Genomic DNA, 25,156 nt, shown 5'->3' with positions numbered 1-25,156 from the left:
CAGAAAAGCAAATTCATTTCGACCGACACAGGTTTGTGTATTTGTTAAACCATCTGAACCCCACAGGAGCTTTTAAGTGGTTTGAGTTTCCTACCTCCACATTATGGTGGCATTGTTTATTGGCATCCCTGGGGGAAAAAAGGTTCAGAACGTGTGCCCACCGTACGTGTACCCCAGTTTCCCACAAGTCCCAGTTCCCCTTTGAAGGCCACAGAGCCCTCGGTCTTCCAGCCAGCCTTCCGCCTGGACCGGAGGTCAACAATCTGCACCTGAAGGAGGGGAGGAGGATGGACTGTTGTCTCAGATAGCAGAGCCCCCCCTTCCCCCCACCCTGGAAGCCCTAGCTGCCCCTGGGGGGGGGGACAGGATTGTGCCCTTAATAAACGAAGAGGTTTGCAGTCGCTGGAGAGGAAAGAAAATGAAGCGGACAAAGCCTGTAAGGAGGGCTCCTAGAGTGACCGGCCCACCAACCAACAACCCACTGGGCATCTCTGCCCCGGCCCCAACTTTCCACCGAGGACTAACAGAAATGTGCAAAGAATATACTCAGCAGTTTTTGAAGCAGGCAGTGAAAGAAAGAAAGAAAGAAAGAAAACGGAGCTCCGGCAGGCAGGAGTCTCTCAACTTCACAGCTTCCACGTCTCGGAGAGGGGGGAGACGGGCGATGGCGGTCAACAGAGAGAGAGTCCCCATCCATTCTCTTGGTTTAGCCCATTCTAGGTCCAAGCAGCCGGGCGGAGCCTGTGCTTTCGGAGAAGCAGGAAAAGGTATTTTTTTGTTCTAGGTATGCTGCAGTCTCTTAGGAGAAGTTCATCAAAGCAGCGTGCATCGAAAGAAGCTGCTCTTCTTCGACCGGTTCTCTGTGATTTTCACGGGCCCGCTCGCCCCTGCCGAAATGTTGTCATTCTAGGGAGAGGCGAGAAGGAAAAGGAGGGCAGGTTATTAAGAGGTAAAGGGTGAGGCGAAACACCCTCAAATTCCAGGGGAAAGCAGCTAGGAGATTGCCCGGGAATCCAAGCGCTTATTTGTAGGTTTCTTTTTAAACTCTGCCAGGGTACCAGGTGAGGTTTTTTAAAAAAACCTCTATAACTTTTTTTTCCTGAAACAGGAGAGAAATGTAATTCAAATGAAATTCAGAAAAATGTCAGGAGTTCAGAAGGTACCAACGAAGACATCAGCCCGCATTGTGACGGAAGCAGCCATGGAAAATGCTTATGTAAATCTCAGTCGGGCAGGAAGAAGCCCCACTTGATCATGCTTCCTGCACATGGATTCTGCCTGTGGCCTTTTCTATTATCTGGCAGGTCGGGGAACAATCGGGAAAAGAAATTACATGTTTTAGTTTGAAGGAGCCACTGAAAAAGAGGACGAGTTTGGTTTGTTCACGGTCAGTCCAGGACATTTGGGGAAATCAAAAGAATACAATTCTTGATCTGAAAGGGAAGGAGGAAGGCAGAGACCAGCAATCCTTTTGCAAGCTCACACAACTGCTGTTTGCTGCAGTTGCCGTGTTTCAAGACGGTTGTGCAGGAGGTCTCGCTGAGAGATTGCGCAAGCACTTTGGCCTGATCCTCACCTCCAAAATACAAACTATTTTCTGGGCAAACAGGAGGGAAATCCACAATCCTCACAGGCAGATTGGAAGAGCTCAAGGCTGCGTAGAGTCAGGCCAGGCCTGCTGGCCTAGCCCTGAGGATTGCTGGCCTAGCCCTGAGTTCGGGTCCCCCTGCTGGCAATCCAGGCTGCCCCAGGAGGACTGTCTGACCTCCATCAGATACCCCTGCAAAGGGTTCCAAATGTACCCACTGAATAAAGCGGAGCAGCTGCTGGAGGCGGCCGGGAGAGATGCTGACAGCAGAGGGCGGGGCTGATGGGCTGTCAACCTCTGCAGCCCTGTCTGACAGCTGGGATGTCACGTTTTCAAGTTTAGAGCTTACAGATACATAACGTAATGTGTGTGTGTAACATATGAAAATGTGTTTTTTTAATGTAATGTAAATATATCATAGTGTCCATTGATTTTATTGCTTTTGTGTAATTTTAACTCCCATTGGAATTTCACATAGTTTGAAATGGTTGTTCATTATGCTTTATTATTGTAATGCTTTATTATTGTATTGGCATTACAATAATAAATAAAGATCAAATAAATCTTTGCCTTGCCAACTGTTGTTAGTTTTTGCTTGTTAATTTTGATTGTGGCTGGAGTGCACCAGGGAGGGGTGTGTGTGTGTGTATAAATCTTTCCTTGCCAACTGTTGTTAGTTTTTGCTTGTTAATTTTGATTGTGGCTGGAGTGCACCAGGGAGGGGTGTGTGTGTGTGTGTGTGTTTTCTCTTTTTGTACCAGGTGAGGTGAGGGGCTCATTAAGGCGGTGACCTGCGGATTCAATGCTCCCAATCCCTCCACAGCTGGACAGCACAGATGGTCAGATGCTGCCCTTTTAGGGAGAATTTTGATTGGCTGTTAAGGTAAGCTTTGAATTGCTTAGGCCAGCAACCCCTTTTAGTCCCCGCAAAGTGCAGAAGCCACACTAATCAGGATATATTAGTACCAAAAGAAACCAACCATTTTTTTGTTGAGTTTTGTCATAATATCCCGTGCAAGGGTGAAGAAAGCCTGGAAGGAAGAGAAAAGATACGATGAGATCCAGATAATTCATTAATTAAATTATTAAATTTAAACCGATAGGCCACCCAACTCCAGTGGACTTCAGACAATTACTTCGGAGTGCAGAATGAAGTCCTTCAATTGCCTTTCTCAAATTTTGAGCTTTGAATTCCAACCAGAAATCAATCTTTCTCTCCAAACACCCCTGCTGGCACCCCACCCTTGCCAGGGAGGGATGGGAAAGGTTTACGCCAGGAGGGGGTTGCAGTGGGCGTCAGCCTTGCCCCCCAGAAGGCAGAAGCCCTGCAGAAGAGTTGAGGGATCTGCTCTCTACCATGGAAGGACAAAGCAAACAGGCCGATGGAGCCTGTCCCTGGAGGGAGGGGGGCTGGTCCCCCGTGTGGATGGGCTGGCTCTCGTCCCCCCCGCCCCCCTTTTCACTGAAGAGGCCAGGGGGTGCTGAATCAAGTCTTGACCACAGAGGGACAGACTTTCCGGTCCTCAGACAAGCAGCAGCAAGGAGGTCTTGAAATGCTTCAGAGGCAGAAAGAGGGAGGGGGGCCAACTTCACAGCTGCAGGCCCAACTCCTGCTGGCCTCTACGTTGTGCTTACCTCTTCCACGTTGATACTGGACTTTGCACTGGTTTCCAGAAATTTGATGCCATAGTCAATTGCTAACTGCAATATGAAGATTTCAACAAGCAATCAGATTCAGCGATTCCATAAATGGAAAGTCTGAAGGCAAGTTTTGACACTTGGACCGCTTACATTCTTCAGCTGGGGAACAAGGAAACCTGTCTGCAAAACTATCTCTGAAGACAAAACGGGGTGGGGGCTCTGGTGGCCCCTTTCTAACTACTTTTATGAAAAGGCCGCAGTTCAAGAAAGCTCCTGCCTTTTCATCACATTTGTCAGGAAAGATGCTGCCGAAACCCTCCTGATTTTTTGCCACTCCAGACTGCCACTGTTCTTCCCCCCCCCCAAGAAAAAGGCAGCTCTGATATTAGAACCTCTGTTTTCATGAGATTTACCTTTTCTCCTTTTTCCTTCGAAACTTGCCTTTTCTCATTCATGTCAGATTTGTTGCCCAGGATCATCCTTTCCACATCCGAAGAAGCGTGCTGGGTGAAGAGAGGAGAAACGGGAGTTAAGAAAAGCAGCCTTACGATGCCCTGCCATGTTCTGGACCGAAAGCCTTGGGAGGGGGTCTGTCCAAAATTATCTTCCTGGAGGCTGAGTTTTGTAAAGCCCTCCTTTTAAAGTCTGCTTTGCTCACAGGCTGCACGGAGGGGTAAACAAAGCTTCAGCACTCGGAGGAGGAGGAGGAGAGGAAACGAGCGAGGCCCCAGCCCAAACCTGAGCAGGATTCCTGCCAACAGGAGAGGAAATGTGGAATGCCGTGACTCAAGGAGGAAAAACAGACAATGGAAGCTCGAGCCCCCTTTGTGTTAGCTGGTCCTTGTTTTAGCTTTCTGCCACAGAAAAGCTCTGCGGTGGGGGTCCTCAGCTAGTCTCTCCCAAGAAAAAAGAATCAATCTATTTCTCTCTCCCCCCCCCCCAGCCCTTCTGTGTCTTGTCTACATGGGACCCTGCAAAAGCCCCCACGTCTCTTTCCCTTCCAGGCACACCTACCTCTTCAATGTTCCTGATCCAGTTTTTAATATTGTCAAAAGACTTTTCATTGGTGATATCGTAAACCAGCATTATCCCCTGGGGGAAAAACAAAGAGTGCAGCCACCATCACTCCACAGTGGCTACAACAGATCTTCCTGCGTCGATTAAAACAAGCTTCATCCCTCCTCAACCATCCCCAGGTCAACTGTGGATATCTAAGTTTGTTAACTGAGGTGTTCACTGCAAATTAAAAAGCCAGCCTTCAGATGCAGCCATCGCCTCCTTTTCTTCTGTTGCAGCAATTTCATCAAAGATCTAGTTTGACCTCTTGGTTTCAGTCTGAGACCCTGGCAAGCCCCCTGGAAGGGCAGAAGCAGAATGCTCCCCCTCCTCTGTGCTCCAGCCTCCGGATCCTTCCGCTGCAGATTGAAAGGCCCTGCCCACCCCGGCCCCCACAGGCCCCACCCTGCCCATCAGCCCATCCCACGGCTTGGGCTCTGCCTTCCCCTCAAAATCCACCCCGGCTTTCCAGGAGGGAGCAGAAATAAGAGAATGTCAGGCTGTTGGGGAAGGAAGGCAGAAGAGCCTCTCCCCCTCCCCCCAAATGCATTCAGGCCCTACGTTTCCCCACAGAACCCACCCCTAAGCTTTAATGGCCTCCTGAAGATTCCGCTTCTGCGTCAACCATTTCTGACTTTTTCTGCAGTGTGTTCATCGGCTACTTCCCAGGTTTGGCCAGAGAGAAAGTCAGCAGCTGTAAACAGCCCCTCCGCAACCTCAGAGAGGGGGCCAAGCACTTTGGAAGTACTGCTGTCGCAGGTCGCTCGCAGTTCCCTTCCTGCTCGTGAAACCTCAACTTTTCTTAATGATGCCACCCTTATGGGCCTGGGGGGGGGGACTCGAGAAAGGCAGGGCCTCAGACTCTGCTCCTCCCGAGCAAGCCCACACGTGGCTGGCCTGCCGTGGAAAATGGGCTGCGGCGGGGTGAGTTTAGGTGAACTTCTCACAAAGGCAAGCTTGAGAATGCACACTCACCATGGCACCTCTGTAGTAGGCTGTTGTGATGGTGCGGAATCTCTCCTGGCCCGCCGTGTCCCTGAAAAGCAAGATACATCATCAAACTGAGGCGGGGGGGGGGGGAAGAGGAGAAATCATGCTTCATCCCCTTCCCAGGCACCCCAACGATGCTTCACTTTTTGCTTGGCCCTGGCACACAACTCTACCCACAATCGGGTTGAGCATAGCCTGGAACCCAACCAAGTTGCAGACTGAAGGCCAACCCCACCCGAGGGTCTGACAAGCCAAAAGGTTCTAGAATGCAGTTTGCAGGTCAAGCCTTGATTCCTCCCCAAGTAACCCCCCTCCCTGGAGTTAGGCCTTGTGCACGTTCCTCTCGCTCGGTCTGATTTCCATTAAATGCTGATTAAATGGAGCTTTAAATCCAGATATCTTGGACAAAATCCAAAACGGTCAAGAAGGCCAAACGTCTGCCACACCCAAAGAGGCCTCAGGCTACGTTGCCCCAGCTCTGATGTCTTCAAAGATACTTTTGCATGGAGTTTCAGAAAGGAAGACCTCCACTCTGGGAGCTCCCACCTGTGTCCGCAAGCCAGTTGCGTTTTGATCACTTACCATATCTGCAGTTTGATTTTCTTCCCATCTAGTTCTATTGTTCTGATTTTAAAGTCAATTCCTAAAAAGATAAAAAATAAAAAGGAGGGGAATCACATTAGGGCTCTGTTCTGTCTTGCTGCAACGCTCTCCCGCATCCGAGAATTCAGAACAAGCAAAGCACCTTCGGGATCAAACCCACCAAAATATCCACCACCCTTAATTAAGTGAATTCTGTCTGAACTGTTCCAAAACAAAAGTCTCTGTTTAAATTAGTGGTAACTCCAGTTCCGTTGAGGATATAAAGAACTCAAATTAAACTACAGTTCCACCTTGCCTAACATTCCTTTTTTGCAAATGGGACTTTTTTTTTTAGCAGAGATGCAGTTGTACCCACAAATATGTTTTTGTCTACACACAGGGAAAAGAAATGTACAATTTTGTAGCTACAAAAGGAATTTTGGATAATTCCCCAGAGCTCAGCTGGTTTAAATATCTCTATAACCCGGTGGATGGATTCCAGCGTGAGGCCTGGTGGAGTTTTCTTTTCTTTTTTTTCCCTTTCAGGGCGACAATGGAAAGTCTTACTAAAGCTTGCAGCTCTTTGCAAGGGGCTGTCGTGAACCACCCACTGACGCTTCCTCCCTTCAGCAACAGGAAGTGGTGTGCTGCTGCATCCATTCGCACCAGAGGTCTGCTGACTGGTTGCTGCTTCCGGAGGAGCAGGTTGCAAGACACGCGAAACAGCCCAACGGAGAGCAGAGCTGAAATTTTGACTCAGGTAGCAGCTTGACTGTTTTCTTCCGCAAGCAAATACAGAGTTGCACAAAGATGTGAAATTGGAGTGTCTGTCTGAATGCCTTGGGCCACTAGGCCAATGTTGGGCCACTAGGCCAATGTTGGGCCACTAGGCCAATGTTGCTCAACATTGGCAGCTGGAAGGAAGATGGCTGGTTTTCCACTCCCAGAATTCCCCAGCCACCATGGCTGGCTGGGGGATTCTGGGAGCTGAAGTCCACCATTCTGAGAAACACTGCACTAAAAGAAGGCTTAATTTTAAGGGGAATGCAAACTCAAGGCCTTGGCTAGTCACCGCTCCTAGAGCAACTCCAAATTCTGATGGCTTGCCAAGGATCTGACAGACAGACAGACACGGATCAGAATGGATACGTGTGCAGTGAAAGGTCCCCACGTTTTCTCTATAGCTTCCAAGCCTTTCGGAACAGCAGATTCCACTGAAACACAGCAGAGGCTCCCCCCAGGTTGGAGGCCCTGCCTCATGCATTCAAAAGGGTCAAGTGCTTCCCCAGCAGAAGCTGGACACCCCAGGTCCTGAGAAACAGGACTCCCACGTGCCCTGGGCAAAAGTGGCGGAATTAGGCCAAGACCTGGAAAGAAGGGCGAGAGGCTAACCAATGGGCACTGACCGTCCCGCTGCCAAAGGGGCTCCAGAAGGGAACAGCTGGGCTTCCGCACTGAGCTTGTATCAGCCAACCCTTTTCTGAGTCAAGCAAGATTAATATTTCCGTAGAACAGAATGTCCACTCTCAATTAGGGCAAAGTGAAGGTTTTCTGAGAATGGAGCTCGACGTCTGCTGACCGCAGAGAGAAGGATGTGAATTTTCTTAGCAATAATACGGAAGTGGCTTTATTGCCTCCTTCCAAAACTGTTTAAATTTCCCAGCCAGGTCTATAGCTTGAGGATTCCCAAAGACTTTGCATCCAAAGGGCACACAGGCCTGTGGCTGGCCGCTATCAGAAGTGAGCATAACACTCCCTGCATTTGTGGGGGCATGAAAGGGTTGGCTTGCCTTGAGCCTCCTCCCTCCAGCAGCCACCTAGGTGGGCTTCTCTCGGGCCCCCTCCTCACCACCACCTCTGGTGCGAGGCTGCGTTTTGGAAAAGAGCTCAAGGTTAACAGGAAAAAAGGGGAGCCCCCTCTCTCCCCAGCATTGAAAAGGAACACTGCTGATGCAAACAGAGTCCACACAGGGAGGAATTTGCAACAAGAACAAAGACAGCCTTTGATTGAAGGAATGCAGGTCAAGGAAGAGCACGATTCTTCCCAAGCTGCCTTCCTGCAGCCTCAGCCTTCACGCTGTGTTTCCCCACGTAGCAGTTCCAGGCTCAGGAGTCCCTGTTCTGGTTGGGGCTGAAAGTCCACTTTTCCCACTCAGAGATATGACCATTCGCTTTCCGCTTAGGGCCGGGGTGGGCAACTACGGCAACTTTATGACCTGTGGACTTCAACTCCCAGAATTCCTGAGCCAGCCATGCTGGTTCAGGAATTCTGGGAGTTGAACTCCGCAAGTCGCCATAGTTGCCCATCTTTGGCTAGGCTTTCGCTGCAAACAATATACTTTCAATTTCCAGTCTGTCCATCAACAAGCTGGTAAAAAATTACAGCTCCTTTTAAAGACTCTGAATTTAATGGACGAGGAGACAGCAAAGGTCCTGGAGGGGAAGTTTTATCCTTGCAGGATGCAGGCTTTCGATCTGGCTGCCCTCTTATGAGAACCAGGGCAATCAACCCACAAAGTGCACGATGGGACCGCAGCTGATGTGAGAGGAGGAGAGGAGCCTCGGTCTGTGGCTTTCTGACAAGAGGCAAGGTTTTGTGAGGTGCAGCCTCCGAGACACAGAGTGGCGTGACCGACATCTGACGAAGGGAGGTGCGTGAAGGATGATTTGCTGGTTTCAATTATGTTTTGAAAAGCTTCAAATATGCTAAGTGCCATAGAAAGGATGGTTTCATTGGCTTTCCAGATATTGTCTGTCATGCCCTGCTGTGCCGACCAGTTGTTGCATATTCACACAGGAAGCCTTGGGCCTGCAACCTTGACTGAGCTGGAAATTACAGTCATAAATCATTGCGGTCGTAAATCGAAGCACCCATGTGACCAGAAGCAATTTTCCAGCCTTTTTCATTAAGTGAATGTGGCGGTTTTTAAGCAAGCCAATTTACCCTAAATGGGTTTTGCCAGAAAATGGCAAAAACATCATGAGTCGTGGTCACGTGACCAGGGACAGCCACAACCAGTTGTAGATTTGCCCTGTTTGGAATCTGCTGGGGAAGCAAACATTTGACATTATCAAATATAAAAAGGGCCTGCATGACAGTAACTGGGCTTCTCATAGAGATCAGCACTAAGGGAACACCACACTAGAGACCCCAACCAGATAGGTAGCCCAGCGCATGCGGTCTGAAACACAGCACCTATCCCTGATGCTGTACAACAGATACACCACACACAGCCATCTGGCCTGCCACTCTGACCTTTGGAGACATTTCCACATTTCCTCTTATTCCACAGACACAAAAATCACACAGAGGTTTATTCTGCTTTGGAAATGTCTCCCAGGTAGTATGAGATAATTAGTTCCTTGGCTTCAGGGAACTGGGTGACAACCTAGAAAAGGACCCACTGCTGGGCTCTGTTTCTCTGAACCTCATCATGGTCCAAAGTTGCAAATAATCTGTTTACTAGCCTCTCAACTGCAAATTCCTGAAGATGGAAGAATGAAAAATAAAAAACTCGTTAAACTTGGTAAGGCATAATTAATCCTGTCGCAGACAAAGGATTGGAAAAATGGGCACAGATGTTCTATTCTTGTATCCTTACACTCCTATGAACTACAGTAATTAATGACTCTGAATGGTACCCAGAAATACACTGGAAGCCGATGTAGCTCCCATAGAATAGGTGTTATCCGTTGAGGTATTTTTGAGCCATCTGTACTTTCTACGTAGCCTTCAAAACCAGCCCAATTCATGAGTTGGGTTCAAGCAGCACTACTTTACTGCAGAGCCTCCCCCTGTGGCCCAGGCACTCCAAAACTCAGTATTTTCTTCAAACTGGGCCATAGCAATTTTACTCTGAAATGTACACTTCAAAGGGACAGTCCTTGTGGAAGAAAGACTCAGAATTCCACTTCTAGATTATGCCTTAACAGCCCAATTGCTAGCTACAGATGCACAAACATGGTGGATCGGATCACTTTTCTAGAGGGAAGCAGTGGGATCCTACTTAGAGCTTAGGATCTCTCTCCTCTTTGACATAGGCTGGCCAAGCCCTGGCATTGCATCAGATTATCTGGTGGCCTTTGTCCGTCCTAATTTGTCAACCTAGACCTAGTCCTAGACCAGTGTTTCTCAACCTTGACAATTTTAAGGCATGTGGACTTCAACTCCCAGAATTCCACCAAAGGAGCAGAGAAGTAATCCGATATTGTTTAATACACATCATGGCATGGATTTCACACTGTCCACCTCAGCAGAATTGCAGGCAGGGGAAACAAATTCCTAAAGATGGGAAAACATTCCCAGGAACCACATCCAGAAACGACACTGCTCCGGGAGCGCTGTCCAATTAAAGGAACTGACACGTTCTCCATTGTCTTGTGAGGCTCCTTTAAGAAGGATGTTGCTAACCGGATTCCTCTTCAAACTATCAAGTCACGCAATTGTTGCATGGCACTATCCCAGTCCAGCAGAGAACTCTCAACAGCTGGAAGGTTGTTCAGAGAGAAATTCAGGCATGCAATCACTTTCCATCAAGATGCCTTAGGACTCCACTGTGACTTCAGCAGTGTGGAATTCAGGGATAGGAAGTTCATAGGACCGACCGATTTCTCTTCTAACAGAGAATGAGTTTTCCCTTTAAGAGACGCCTGTGTTTGGCATCTATGGAGCATTCTTCTCCCCCTTTGGAGAGGTCCAGGTCAGATGCTAAAAACAAGTCAGATTCATCCTTTTTATCTGGAGCATCAGGACCGCCCCCCTCCAGCCTTTGAGTCAGAATAAGATTGAGCATCAAGCTCAAAAATAGCGTGGCAAAAAAAAAAAAGACAAATCCCGTTCTTTAAGAGGTAGATTAGAACAGAAAACTTTATGTTTTACTACCGGAGAAGCTGAATATCCTAGTAAGATCAACAGAGATGTCGAATTCTGTATGCATATTGCAGCACAATTCTGGAAAGACACTCCACGGCTCTAAAGGAAAGTTCAAATGGATCTACTTAAGACGGTAATCATTCTGGTGCTCTGGTCATTACCTAAATGTGGTTAATATAAATTGGTCTACTACCGCATCATAAATGAGAGGATAAGACTCAATGATTTTTATGTAGAGCAAATATCAACACACTTAAGCTGCCCAAATTTAATAACAGGATAGAGAAAGGCTAGCGAGAGGTTTATCGTAGTAGAAGCATGCTACATCCTCGGTGGAAAATTGCTAGGATTTCTCAGGCAACCAAAAAGTGAGCTTAGTTCTGAACACAGAGTTATATTTTGTGGTTTTACAAGGGCATATTAGTAGCGATTAAACATCTATTCAGATAACATTCAACCATGAAACATGTCTTATTCAAAGCATGCCTTGTTACTCCCAGGAGAGGCCATGCACAGCTACGCAAAGCCAAAGCCAAAGCCAACTCTGCCTTGACAAGGGCTTGAGGATCTTCCCTGAAGCAAGAGTCCCAACCCACAAGCTGGAGCATCTCAAGCAGGGCCATCTCAGATTACCTGCAGCACTTAAACCTTCTAGGCAAAAAGCAGGATTAAAAACTGCTTTGTTATTGTGCCTGAAGGCCTACAGTAGTAGTTCAAAGTTAATAGACAACTGAAGATGTTTCCTGCCAAGAAATGGGATCAGAATTTGAGTTTAGGATCAAACAAGAATATAATTTTTAAAGATACTATACAACCCACTAAAACAGTGCCTAGTGTTCAAATCAGGGTAGGCATTTTGCACATATTGTTTGGAACATGCTCGCTGTTCTTGCAGCTCATGATAATTTCCACACAGCAGATGTTTGGGCTTGGAACTGAACACAGGGGCCTAATGTTCTTAAAGGTTAATGAGTATTTAAACAAGCCATTTGTCTCAGTCAAATGCACCCGCAGAATCAAAGACAGCGTCATCTGCCAATTAAAGGGGATGAAGCGCCTGGGCATCTGTCAAACAGGGAGGCAAAGGGTGTCAAAGCCTCCGCCTGAAAGCAGAGCCAGAAGGCCGGGAAGAAAGGAAAAATCCTCCAGGACTCCTGCTGGAGAGTCGTCAATGCAAGCAACAGACTGAGCCAGGCCTCGCATCTAAAAATCCAGGGCAGGCGGGCACCTTGTCTGAGGAATACATTTTATTAAAAGGCATGTGTTTTGGGAAAAGTTGCCACAGTAGCAGAATCACTATGATTCCCCCCCCTCACCGTACGCTAACGGGGTGCTCCTCTTAGGAAGGGGATGAGCATCTCTTAAAACGAGTTAAGATGTCATAGGCTGGAAAATCAAGATAGGCAGCTGCAAATAAGTCCTCCCCCTCCCCCCTCCCATAGTGTATTTTTTGATATTGCAGGCACCACAAGCACCTCTGATAGAGTGGCCGGGAGGGCGGGAGGGAGGGAGGAAGGAAGGCGTGTAAACTACAGATATTTGATCTAGAAGAGCTGTATGGATATTTTCCAAGCCTCTAGTCACAACATGGTGACAAGTCTCCACTTGCTTTATGTTCCGCTGTTTTCTGTAGGAGGTATTTGAACCCATATACAGAATATCCCCCCAAATCCCCCCCAAAAGCTGAGATGCTTCTGTTTATGCCAGTTTTCCACTTTCTAAATTCCAGGAAGCAACTACAGATCTGACGCACACTATGGCTACAAGTGAAAAACATTTAATACGATCACAGCGATCCTATTACATGAAGTGATCACCATTCTTTATGCACTCATTGGCAAGGTGGTACTCCAGCTCTGTTCAGCAAAACAACTTTGAGACAAAAAATAATTAAAAATTCCATTGCGCAGTTAACCTTTTGGTTGCTTCCTGGTTAAGTCCGCTTTATACTCTTGGCAAAATTACAGAAACGGTTTGATGCCGTCTTCCTCCATTCCCAGTACATCTTACGCCTTCAGGGTATCCTAGTGGTCTCCGTCCAGGTACTAAACCTTGTTTAGCTCTTGAGAACTTAGCATTGATCTGAATGGAGTTCTAGCTCATGCAAAATTCAATTGGATTCAGGACTGCTACTTTTGTTCCTGTAGTTCACAACTGTGTTCTAAGTATATTCATTCACTACTAAAAGGTTCGGTGCTGCCACATTTAAATTACACATGAAGAATATTAAACTGGTGGTTCTAAAGCAAGGCCTCAGTTACTGATATTGTTGCCGTCCTTTGGTCTCTCTCAAGATGGGCCTGTTCTCTCCACACATTTTCTACAGCAGAGTTTCTCAAGCTTGGCAACTTTAAGATGGGTGGACTTCAACTCCCAGAATCCCTTGCTGGCTGGGGAAATCTGGGTGTCGAAGTCCACCCATCTTACAGTTGCCAAGCTTAAGAAACCCTGCTCCAGAGTGCTGAGAAGCTGATGTTACTTCACCTTCCTTTGAAGCAAATTGGGGCAACGGAAAATTAAATCCAGACGCACCATTTCTAAGAGAAAAAGGCCTCTGAACACCCAAGCAGCATTACGGACACTGTTTTGAATCCTGATTTCATCTTGGATAAGAATGTAAATATTACAAATTTGTTTCCTAGTCAGCAAGTTTCTGCACTGACTCTGAACCCCTCCCAGATCACAAGGGAGCCAGCCCTGTACGCCAGCGTGGTCAGCGCTGCCAACGACAGAACAGCCTGCTCCCTGGAGAGAAAAGACTCTTCCAACTTCTCTAAACCTGAGCGTGCTTCCCAGAACACCCATCGGCCAGTAATCAATCAATCAAGGTGGGCAGGGACATGAATGAGTCTGCTGCAGCAGTCAAACAGCCCTGCTATCGATCTCAGGAGGTCCAGAGGGGGCCTGGTAACTTCAGAGTAACTTTTAGAAGTTGATGCAATGATCAAGCAGCTTCTGAAGAAAGCTGCAGGCGATCTTGTCGAGTTTCACTTCCCTTTTAGATTAGTTTAAGGGCAAGAGTTTCCCCTCGAGGAAGCTGTAGAATCCTGCCTGCAGAGTACAGCTGTTCCACGTAGAGTGATATGAGGGTCTGGATTCATCAGATGCAGATGGGGATGGGAACTGCAGTCCAGCACATCTGCAGGTCATCGGCCCACTAAAGTTGGCAAGGCAGGAGAATGAAACCTGAAAGGAAGAATAAGAACCACACCACGCCTAAAGATAGAGCAGCCGAGGCTTTTCAAAATGTCTTCCAGCAACAAATGATAGATTTTTCATCATAAGGAGGATCAGAAGCTTCTAGCGAAGGTGTGAAGGAACAAAGGGCTTTTTCTGTGCATCCTGTCTCTGCCTAAGGTTCCTCTTCTTTCAACCAAAATAAATACGAATCATGGCCCCTCGGAAGAAACCGACTTCAAGGAAATGTCTCAGAGTTTAACAGCACGGTAACCCATTCAGTTGACTATGGAATACTTTAGACCAGAGGTGTCCAACCTTGGCAATTTTAAGATGTGTGAACTCCATTTCCCAGAATTCCCCCGCCAGCCTGAGATATTTTCAAATACAATACTCAATATATTTGGACAATGCACACACCCCAAATTAAAGAAAAAAATCTTAGTTGGTTTGTTAAAGAATGCAGAGCGCTTGTGGCGTGAGGGACTCATTTAATTCAACAGGAAGAGAGGCTAGAACACAAGGTTTCACCACACAGGAACTCCATTCACATTAACTGAGTAATTAACATTTTCTTCCATGGCACACAGCAACAGCAACAGCATTTAGAAGGTTCACATGCTGATATTCTATCTATATCCCTAGCACAACAATATGCCAGGAAAGCTAAAAAACCCACAAAATATCAGAGAACATGAAGCCATTTGCTCAAGACTGGTTACTAAAAGAATTCATGCTTAACGCCCTTCAACATCCAGTCTGAGCAATTTTTCTTGTAAGTCCTTTCATTTCCTGATAATTTCTGGACACTCAGCATTCAGCGCTACAGCCCTGTGACATTTCAGCAAGAACCAAAGGAACATCCTTTCCTTGAACCAACTGTTCTCTTTCACGTTTGATGAGAAGTTCAGGCCAGCCTTTCAGGAGGCCACCATGCTCTGAGGAAGCAAAAATGGCAGCGGCCATGTTGGGGACTTCCCCCCACCCAGGGTCTTCTTTTGGGGTCAACCGGTGGTATAGCTCAGAGCTAGGCGAGGCTGGGAAAGGTTCTGCTCTGGAGCCCTGTGTTCCTGCTACAGACCAAGTCAAAACACAGAACCACCTTCTTCTCCAGTGTTTCTGAGTGCAACACGAGAACCCAGTCAATAGGGGAGTGAACTACTTGGCACAAAGATCAAGTTCACTTTCAGAAGTTTCTAAAATAGTTCTCAGTCAGTTGGACCTATTGCCTTGAGTGTCATGTTTTATCCCTCTCTGTTGCTGCTTTGGCTATAGAATCAGGCTATGTCATCCTTTCAGGAAGATCACCGTTGGGTACATCTGCTGTTCACTATTTGGATTGAAATGAATGACATGCACACCAAAATTGCTCAAGTAAACCTGGAACCAAAACAATAAACTCCCCAAAACAAATTCTGGATCAGTGAAGTAAAATGATCCTGCCAAGACTGCGCTTTCAAATGTTACTTTCCAATGCTTTTTGGGTTTTAGCCCTGGTAGGCCCAAAGCAGCACCCCAATGATATATTATTTGAGACCATAGCAAAAAAGATCTACAGGGCACCAAGTGGCCAATGGCTTCTACTGCTAGGTGGCTCAATACAATTATGGGAAATAAGTAAAAACAAGAACAGAAGACCAAAGTTGTAAAATCTGTATATAAAAAGCTTGAGCAATAAAAACTGGTTATCTCGGAGAAGAAGAAAAACATTCTACTTTATCAAACAAACAGTACAAATTGCAACTAGGTCACACAGGCAGTTCAAAGATTCATCAAGGGTGTTTCTACTCTCTTATCACATATAGTAATCATTACCCCTGGTCACGAAAATGCTCTCCCTTTCACCACGGCACCGGGATAGTTATTGCTGCGCATTAACAGATTAATAAACGATTGCTTTTTGAAAACTGTTGCTTTAGGAACCAAATGTGGAAAGTGCCGCTATGGCTTGCAATTCAGATGGTGGCTCCCCGCTCCCTCCCCCGCCTTGTCATCATCATCTTTCTGTAGCCCCCCAAAGAGGAAGGGGTGCTGGCAGGACGAGGCCCTTCCACGGGCTGCAAGAGAAGCCCACCCAGGGGAACCCCTGCCCGCAGCCCTAAGCAGCCTCCCTAGGAGAGGCTCTGGCCAAAGATAACGCTGCCAGGGGGAGACCCCTCAGAAGGAGGGGGGCTAGTCTGCGCTACCCCTTCCCAAAGCCCCCCTGCTTTCAGCTGGCCAGGCCGGGCCCAAAGGGGGGGCGGGGCACCGCCTGCCAAGGGCCAAAGGGGCGGGCCCCACCCGGGCAGAGGTGCCCCCTCCGGCCCAGACAGGCCACCAGGGAGGCCACGGGGGCTGGCAGGAGCCCCCAACCCCTTTCCGGGGGGCAGCAGGACTGAGCCACCCTTCGGGCCCCGCGGGGAGCCCACGGGGGAAGGAAGCGGGGGGGGGCTGCGCGGGCCCCCTCCCAGGGCGGGGCCGCTGCACAGGGGAGGCTCCCGGACAGCGGAAACGGGGCGAAGGGGGGGCGGAGAGGGAAGGAGGGCCGCCCGCGCGCCATGGAAGTTGGAGTCCCCCGCGGGCGGCGGCGGAGGGGAGGGCGGGAGCCGCCCGGCGCCGCTCACCGATGGTGGAGATGAAGGTGGTGTTGAAGGCGTCCTCGCTGAAGCGGAAGAGCAGGCACGTCTTGCCCACGCCCGAGTCGCCGATCAGCAGCAGCTTGAAGAGGTAGTCGTAGGTCTTCGCCATCTTCGCCGCCGACTGACGGGCGGGCGGGGGGGGCGAGCGGGCGGGCGCCAGCGCTGGGCGGGGCCGGGACGCGCGCGCCAGGACGCGGCGGCTTCCGCGGGATGACGGGAATTGTGGTCCGAGGCGGCTCCCCCAGGCCCGCACTGCGCATGCGCCACGCCCGAGAGGCGGGGCTCCCTAAGGGACGAGCTGTTTCGCAAGAGGGGCGGGCCCGGCTCCTGAACGCGGGGCCCGATTCTGGCCTGGTTGCAGGTGCCTGGATCCGGCGAGCCGGGCGTTACCCGAGAAGCCTCGTTATGATCTTGGGCGGGCCTCCCGCCTGCACCGGTGCACGTGCTTAGCGATAGGTAGCCTTTGTTTCTATGATTTGATGACACAACGCACGTCAAACAGTTGCCCCTTTGAGTCGCCCCACTAATGCGCCCCCTCCCCTTTCCCATCTTCACCAATTGCCCTGAAGAAACTGGAGCCAGCGCGAGAGCATGGCACGGCCGTTTGGCCAGTTCTAGTCTTTGGCTCCCTGCCACCCCTGGGGACATCTGCTGTGCCAGCTCCTTTTGAAATGAGTAACCAGCGAGGAAGAGGGTTTGACTTACTGCAAAGACCCATCTATTTCAGCGAAGTACAGAAGAACTGCCTGCAGAACCAGTGCTAAACAAGGCTCCCTTTGAGAAGCAGATATTTCTGATGTAGAACAGTCTGATGGATGAGTTTCTTCTCCTGCTGAGCATGAATTCGGCACATCTTAAATTTTCTCTTAGGATCAAGCTGCTTTGTCATCTGGGTCCGAGATGGTTTTCTGAAAGTAAGGTTGGCCGTGCCGTGGATAAAACAAAGGAAATCAGCGTTTTGAAATGAAAAACAATCTAGCATGGTATTTCTTTTTCTGAATCAATCCGCGAGGTGCTTAATGACACCAGAGGATCACTTTCCCTTTTCCTATAGAGGTAATTTGGTCTTGTTACTCTGATGTAGCTACAAAGAAAGAAGCAATTTGGTCTCCCAGATTCTGTAATCTACATCCCCTCTAGAAAAGCAGCAGATTCAGTTGAAGAAACAGGTAGCGCCAATTGAACAGTGCAAACATTATAAAGTGTTTATTGATTAAGGGATACAAAAGGTAATCAGGTTCTAAATTCTAAATACAATTTTACATTATCAGCAGCTAGCTTAAGCAGTTGGTGGACCCCCAGATCAAATGGGGTTTAACTATCATTCGTGTTCAGCTTTTTAAAAGCAAGACATGGGACAATATTTGGCACTTAAACCAATTACACTAGTAGATCATTCCATATTTCAAAGTCGGAATGGAATGTGTTTCTGATTAACCATCCATTATGGAAGAAAAGAAGGAAAATGGATCATCCTCTTCAAAATCTACCTTCTCTGCACTGGTTCCTGAAGAGTTTAAACACCATCCCTTTAATTTTAATCTGAATCTTTATTGTAAATCTAACATTTATGCAAGTTCAAGGTTGTGTCTTCTTTTAAAGACAGTTTAAAAGGGGATGGATCTCAACCTTTACTAAAAAGCTGAGAAAATTTTCAGAGAAAAATTCACCAGCCAGGAACAGCAGCATGTTGATTAGTTTTCCTAACTCCCCAAAAAATATTAACCTACCAGAGAAATTGCTGACAGGTTTAATAAAACAGAAAAGGTATAATGGACACTTAAATTTCCAGGGACATTCTGGGACAGAGTTTCTGAAACAACACCTGTATGAGAGGTTTCTAGGTACAGCTTGAATATTGATTTGAAAATGCAGAGTTTGATTTAAAACATTCCCAGATAAAGGTCTTTAGCTTGCATTTACATGTCTGCTCAGCAGTCCCCTTTTACTTAACAGAGCTTAACACATATAAAATTGCAGCCTTTGTAAACAGCACTGAAAAGTTTTAAGACACTCATTTTCATCTTCTGTTTTTGAGAAAAGGGAATCAAATATTATAGTCACATAATGGCAATCTGCTGCCCAGGTTGGCAGCAGATTAATAATAAAACAGTAGCCCACCAAGCACAATTGTAATGCTAGCACCTGATCCGAGGCTTGATCATGGACAAATGATTCCATGGTATTGGCAATGTGATTTTCTGCATCAATTATGCATATTGCTAGAGTAGCCTCCGTCAGTAGCCTTCCCCAGCCATGAGGGAAAGGATTCACTGTTTGGTTGAAGCTATCTTCTACGTTGGATCACCCTTGCAAAGGCCCATCGAGACACAGCAGGACTAGAATCCTGCCAGATGAGATGCTCTCTCTGTCCATGACTGCAATTCTCCAAGAGTCTTCACTGCAGTGTAAAACTTTCCATCCCCATTCTGAAATTGAAGACTCTCTGCTCCACATTCTGTGCATCACAATTTGCAGAAAAGTAAGAGAAGGTGAATCGTCCAATTGGCACCTGCGTTTGGCTAATGTCTTTGGCTATTTGAATCAGAAAAACTGTACATTCCTGTTCCTTCAATGAAGGATCGCTTGTCCCATGAATGATCAAACCTAATGCTGTGCTATCTGCTTAAAAAGCAAGGGAGAGACAACTCCTGGGCTACAGATGCTTGTAATCACTCAAGCCTTCCACATTTCCTCTCCAACCTTTGATCAGAGCATTGTACTAACCTGTCCTTTTCAAATTCCTTTGCAATTTTTAAGGCAATGCCATCAAGGTGAACAGACTGCATGTTACAAATAACTGTGACGACCACACCATGGGGTGGGACCAGGCAGCTACTATTGGCAATCCCAGAGTTCAATTCTTCAGGAAGAATGAGTAGAACGCTACTTGCTCCTACTGCCCCGCCAGTGTGGAAGGTGTAGTGTTGCTGCTCTTTGCAGTGGCCACATTCCTGCTTCTTCTCTACAATGAACCAGGCCATTCCATAGGCATAATCTTGGGACTGTGGGACTGTGGTCCACATCATTGCTATCGTGTCAGGCTTGAGATAACCAGGAAGAAATCCAGCAGCCAGGTTTTTCACCTGCCCAAGCTGGTAACCGTAGAGCATGGCATTTCCAAATCTGAGAAGATCGCCCACAGTGGACACAAAGCCACCACCTGCCCACTTGTAAGAGTTATCCACGTAAGGGGCGTTGATGAGATGACCTTTTTTGTTGTGAATGTAATACCTGGAGTGAAACAAAGATGCTCGATAAATTCACAATATAAAGTACCTAAATAATCCATATATCTGCCAGGCTAAAGTAGCCTTCTGCCATTTTATTCTTTTTGAGGTGTAGAGATTGACATAAGGCCACTAGTGATCAAATAAATTATATTAAACAGAGAAGTGCTGCCCAGTTAATAAGCAGCATTCTAATGCTCTGGTCAATCTCTGCTAGGTAGAGAAAAGCCATCCTAACAGTGTAATCTTAAAAGACACCAGGTCCATAATAGGAGAGATCCCACCCCAAGGCTACCTTCATCAAAAGTAGAAAAAAGACCAAAAAACAAATAAACAAACTAACAACCCCAGGAAACAACATGCCAGTCAGAGGAATGCTGGAACATGAGCTCCATATCAGATGAGCTCCATCCTCCTGCAAAAAAGCAGGAAGGTAAGCCTCATTAATTAAACAGAGGACCAACGCCATGCAGATCTGGGATGAAAACCTCAGGATGAGAGAGAGTTTGGGTTTCAATGATCTATTGGGTTTCACTTTCCCTCTCTTGTTCTCTGCAGCTCTGAGAGAGTCTCTTTTCCCTGCAGTTGATTGGGGGAACAGACAAGAGAGCCACAAGAGGGCAGTGCTCTTTGGTGTTACGGGATTTCTTCCCTGAAACAGAATTATGACGACTGTGAGATTTATTTCCATTTATACCCATGGCCTGTTTGAGAATCTTTCCGAGGGACTCAGTTTAATTCCAAATCTCCAAATGTCTGACTTATGTGAATAGCTGTCCTTTCCAAACTACTAAATTCAACGTAGGAAACAAAAGAAAGCCTGAGCACAATCCCGTTCCTCTTTTTACACACATCAGTTCTTGCAATGGGCCACGCGGAACAAGGCTCACTATTCAGTTTAGAGAAGTGCGCAAAGACGGGAACACACGTGCCGATGTCCCTGCCTGACCATTTACCTTGCTCTGTTGTATATCAGAGGCTCATTCTCATCCAACCCCGTGGATCCCATACCCAAGTCACTAAATATTTTCAGCATGTAGTCCGTGAATTTCTGATTTGAAGCTCCCTCCACGACAGCGCTCAGGAGAGTAAACCCGTGGGTCGAATACAAAAACTGACTACCTTGAAGGAAATAAAAGAGAAGACGCCCCATTTCACACAAGAGTTTATGTTACGGAAGCTTAGTCAGGGTCTGTATACTAAGTTTGCTCAAGAAGGGATCTACCTGTTCAAAGAGAAAGCATATTTTTGTATACTTTGAAAAGTTTACAAGGTTAAATTTTGCAATAGTTAAAAGTATAGGGCTACTGTATTAAAAGTCAACATAAATAAGCTGCTTTCTCTGTCTTTCACATTTAATTTGCTACCTAAATTTCTACTATTTTTATTTGTAATTTAACTTCTTGTAAGAAAACAAGACACTATTCTTATATGGAGCCGCATCATAGTTTAGCTAGCTGAGCCCCGACTGGCTAGACAAATCCCACTAAGCAATGGTTTGCTTAAATATGGTTTACTAAATAACCATGCACCAAACAAACTACTCTGTGGCTTAGCACAAAGGGTGAATTGACTCCATTATCTACAGTCTGGATGGATGAAGATTAGCAACTCACCTGGTTTAAAGAATAAAGGATCATTTTGAAAGATATTCAGTGAGTCAATCACATGCTCAAATTTGTCCTTCAAATAATATTCTTCATGCTCAAACTCCCTTTTCTTCCTTCCACTTTTTGAATTTTTGCCTTCCTGTTCCGGCTTGCCTTTAATCAAGTCCCTCTTTTCAGTCTCTTTGTTTTCTTTCTCTTTTGCTGCAGAAGCTGCTGTTCTTGCGGCTTTTCTGTTGGCCTTTTCTTTTTCTTCTTTGACTTTAGAAATATCTTTCTCATAGTGGCGGATACCACTTAAATGTGACACAAGCAGCCTTGTGCTAATAGTGACCTAAATTTTTAAAAGACCCAAATTCATTTTGATTTCATCTATGCAAGTTATAATTAAATCATGTTAATGACATATTTCTGAAGTGTGGCAGAGGATATTTTTGGATGGTGATGCTGTAAACAACCAGCCTCATTTACCTTTTCACCTTCATATTCTTTTTCAGGAAATTCTGGAACATACTTCTGCACAGCAGCATCTAAATCCAGCTTCCCTTCTTCCCATAGCTTTGCAACAGCAACCATGGTCAGAGATTTGCTAATGCTGGCAATTCGTAGGACGGTCTCCGGACCGCAGAGGACACGGTTTTCCAAGTCAGCGTAACCTATACCTTTAAAGGAATTAGGAGTCTACTATTTAAAGGTGTCCTCTATGCATTGAAACAGCCCAAACCCCCAATGGTCTAAATATCAAAGGTTCTTTTTTCTCCATAAGATCAACAATAGTCATATCTTCTTGGCCTAATACAGTGATGGCGAACCTTTTAGAGACCGAGTGCCCAAACGGCAACCCAAAACCCACTTATGCATCGTCAGGTGCCGGGTGGGTGTGGCCCATTGGCGGGGTTTGGACAATTGGGTGGGTGTGGCCCATTGGGTGGGCATGGCTGCAGTGATAATGGACTAAAAAGTTCAATCAATCAATTCCAACTTTGCAAGATCTTTTTTTTCCTGCGAGAAGTTGAAATTGACTGATTGATCGAATCTTTTTTTTTTTTTGCACATGGTGGCAGAGGCCTAAAGCGAAAAGGTTTTATAAAACCCATCTGAAGGCCTAGGACTGGGGCGACGGCGCATGTGCCCACAGAGAGGGCTCTGAGTGCCGCCTCTGGCACCCGTGCCATAGGTTCGCCACCACTGTCCTAATATTTTGCACAAGTAGAACAGCTCTCTGATCCAGTGAAAATCAGCACTTTTAGATAATTAGCAAGAGAAAAGAAAGGCATCATATACAGTACTGTAAAGCAAGAACACATATGTCCCAGATATTTCTATTTGTTCAATGCGAACACACACAAAAACACCAATTAACTCTGGGTGTTGTTTGTGGGGGGGAAAAGAGACAAAAACAAAATCCAAGACAAATGAATTATCTCATCCTAGGTCACCTGTGGTACAAGTCAGACTTCCTCAAGCAAAGGTAAGGGATGCCAGCTGCCTGGCAAGCGGGAAGCAAGCATCGCAAAGCAGGAACGGCTTGACACCATCAGACTGGAATCTCCTGAGCAAGTCTTATTAAATCCACCAGGTTTGATTCTGATTAGATTAACAAATTCCTTCTCACAACAAATGCCTATAGGGCATCAAAATGCAGATCGTATTTGGATGTTTACGTTCTTGGTTTTCCTTTGGCTAAATTCAGCTCATAAATATTACACAAGGATGAACCATACGTAAGTTGAACAATTTTCAACACACTTCTTAATTGCACCATATGCAAAGAAAAATTAGAATTGGCATATAGAGAATAATTTAAATTTTGCTTTGAAAAAGCATTAATAGAAGAGGGTAGAGAGGCAGTTGAGTTCTGAAAACAAGACTGGAAGCTACAAAGCCAAACACCATCAGCTGGCCAAACGTTTTCTCATTATGCTGGGCAAGTATGGCTGGAAATGATACACTTATTATATTTCATTGTAAATATGACCTGTAAATAAAACACTTTTGTTCCAGCACCCGTTTCGTTTTAGAGTAGTTTAAGGGTGCCTGTGATGTTTACATTTTTTTAAAAAAAGTATTATTCTTAATTCCTCCCATTTAGTCCATGAGAACCGGGCCGGGCTGTGAAGTGAAGCCCCCCCCCCGACTCACCTTCCGCCCAGACCTCTCTCCCGTCCACGGACACGCCGACCACCACGCCGGGGGCCCCCACTTCGTCCTGGGGAACGAAAGGCTCACTCAGCCCGAGACGACCCTCCCACTTGCCCCCTCCAGCTTGTGTCTGACCCTCCCCCCATGGTGAGGCTTAGGATGGGGGCAGCTGAGGGGCATCTATGGGGGCGTCAGTCTTTTGGGTCTGGTCCAAGGAAACCCGGTCTGGCCTTCCCTGCCTCCTTTATCCCCAGAGCGCTCTGGCCATGCCCAGGAGGGACACTCGGCACGTGCTCAGAGGCCCCGCGCTTTGGACGGCGCCGAGCCCCGGGATCCGAAGCGACCCCCTCGAACAAGGCTTCGGGGTGAAAAAGCGGCGCCTGGGCAGCCGGACGCCCCACTGGGGGGGGAGTCGCCCGGCCACTCTGTACATGCTCAGGGTACACGCTCCCACCCGCCGACCTTTAGCCGCTGGAGGAGGTCTCTGCTCCGGGCGACGGCCCGCTGGAAGCCCGGTTCCCCGGGCGGCCGTTCCTCGCTGCCCCCGTCCGGCCCGGCTACGGCTACGGCGGTCGCCGCCAGCCCCAGCCCCAGCCCCAGCCGCCACAGGGGCCCCCGAGCGCTCCGGAAAACGCCTCCAAAGAGTCGCAGGGCAGCCCACCGCGCCGCCGCGCCCCGCAGGAGCAGCCGCATCGCGCTCACGCCAGGCTCAGGCTCCGCGCCCGGCTAGGCCCGCGTTGCTAGGAGGCGGGCCAGGCGCGAGCAGCCGCTGCCCGAGCGAAGCCGGCCGCCCATCTCCGGGGGGGGGGGGGGAGAAACGCGGCCGCGCGCCGAGCGTCTCGTTCAGGGCGGGGCCGGCGCGCCTCCATCCACGCGCCCGCCGGGCGGGGGAAGCAAGTCGGGGCAGGCCCAGCCGCTGTGGACTCCAGCTCCCAGAATCCCCCTCCGTGCAGGCTGGGGGATGCTGGGGCCCGGGGTCCGTGTCTGTAAGGCGGGAGAGCGTGGGGTTCGCCTGCCAGAGAGGAAGCGCGCTGAGCGTCGTTCCCGCGCGGGGAGGGCAGGGGCCGGAGCCGCCCCGCTTTGGACTCGGGGGTCCCCGGGAGGGCCGCTCGTGCCCCCCAGAACTGGGGCTGGGAGCCGCCGGGGCCGAGAGCTGCCTTCCCCAGCCGAGTCAAACGGCCGGAGCGGCTTCGCGGGCTCTGCCCAAGCCTCCCAGGCCGCTGACGCTATTTAGCCGCCGTTTGCAGTTACAAGGGTGAAGAAAAAGTCACTCTGCGACCACCCTCGCACTTACGACCTTGGCAGGTCAACGAATCGAAGGAAGGCTGAAATCGGAGCACAAGTCCGGTTGCCGTTTCATTTAGTGACCGCTTCATTTAACACCCAAGTAGCCAGTCCTAATTGTGGTTGCTTCAATACAGGATGGTCAGTATTACCTGAAGAGGAGCTGCATGTTAGCCCCTCCTCTGACGGAATTAAACGTGAGGGTCCCCCTTCCATGAAGTCCCTCTGCTTCACAAGCAAGGGGTCTTCTGCGTGTCTCCCACCCTTGGCCAGACCGTCCTCCGTGGTGCTCGTGGACAACAGAAAAGCGAGCAAAAGCGTTGGAGGCTTATTGTCTTCAGAGCCCTTTCTGGGCTGTGTTGAGGTCA

The 25,156-nt window shown here is 48.0% G+C and overlaps 2 protein-coding genes across 2 annotated transcripts; both read right to left on the bottom strand.

Annotated features, from left to right (window-relative positions):
- Positions 1-601: 601 nt before the first annotated feature.
- Positions 602-16,634, bottom strand: RAB8B (RAB8B, member RAS oncogene family). Its single transcript, XM_015811034.1, has 8 exons — positions 16,511-16,634; positions 5,858-5,918; positions 5,261-5,321; positions 4,244-4,321; positions 3,643-3,732; positions 3,224-3,289; positions 2,569-2,619; positions 602-906 (listed from the first exon to the last, which is right to left on the bottom strand). The coding sequence occupies exons 1-8, from the start codon at positions 16,632-16,634 to the stop codon at positions 814-816; spliced, it is 624 nt and encodes a 207-aa protein (XP_015666520.1). The 3' UTR covers positions 602-813.
- Positions 16,635-17,708: 1,074 nt separating this feature from the next.
- On the bottom strand, positions 17,709-24,197 carry LACTB (lactamase beta). Its single transcript, XM_015810983.1, has 6 exons — positions 23,967-24,197; positions 23,505-23,571; positions 21,834-22,024; positions 21,372-21,696; positions 20,712-20,877; positions 17,709-19,759 (listed from the first exon to the last, which is right to left on the bottom strand). The coding sequence occupies exons 1-6, from the start codon at positions 24,195-24,197 to the stop codon at positions 19,198-19,200; spliced, it is 1,542 nt and encodes a 513-aa protein (XP_015666469.1). The 3' UTR covers positions 17,709-19,197.
- Between the last annotated feature and the right edge of the window lie 959 nt (positions 24,198-25,156).

The sequence above is a fragment of the Protobothrops mucrosquamatus genome, unplaced genomic scaffold (genome assembly GCF_001527695.2).
Source record: "Protobothrops mucrosquamatus isolate PMUCROS unplaced genomic scaffold, P.Mucros_1.0 scaffold27, whole genome shotgun sequence".
Classification (NCBI taxonomy): domain Eukaryota; kingdom Metazoa; phylum Chordata; class Lepidosauria; order Squamata; family Viperidae; genus Protobothrops; species Protobothrops mucrosquamatus.
This window is presented reverse-complemented; position numbering and strand designations above follow the sequence as displayed.

Excerpts from the sequence above, each read along its gene's own strand:
- RAB8B (XM_015811034.1), bottom strand. The coding sequence starts at position 16,634 with ATGGCGAAGACCTACGACTACCTCTTCAAGCTGCTGCTGATCGGCGAC. Across the intron at positions 2,620-3,223 it reads CCAGTATCAACGTGGAAGAG|GCTTTCTTCACCCTTGCACG; the intron begins GTAAGCACAACG and ends TCTTCCTTCCAG. Across the intron at positions 907-2,568 it reads CAAAACTCAACAAAAAAATG|AATGACAACATTTCGGCAGG; the intron begins GTTGGTTTCTTT and ends GCCTCTCCCTAG.
- LACTB (XM_015810983.1), bottom strand. The coding sequence starts at position 24,197 with ATGCGGCTGCTCCTGCGGGGCGCGGCGGCGCGGTGGGCTGCCCTGCGA. Across the intron at positions 23,572-23,966 it reads ACCTCCTCCAGCGGCTAAAG|GACGAAGTGGGGGCCCCCGG; the intron begins GTCGGCGGGTGG and ends TTCGTTCCCCAG. Across the intron at positions 19,760-20,711 it reads CTGATATACAACAGAGCAAG|GTATTACATTCACAACAAAA; the intron begins GTAAATGGTCAG and ends GTTTCACTCCAG.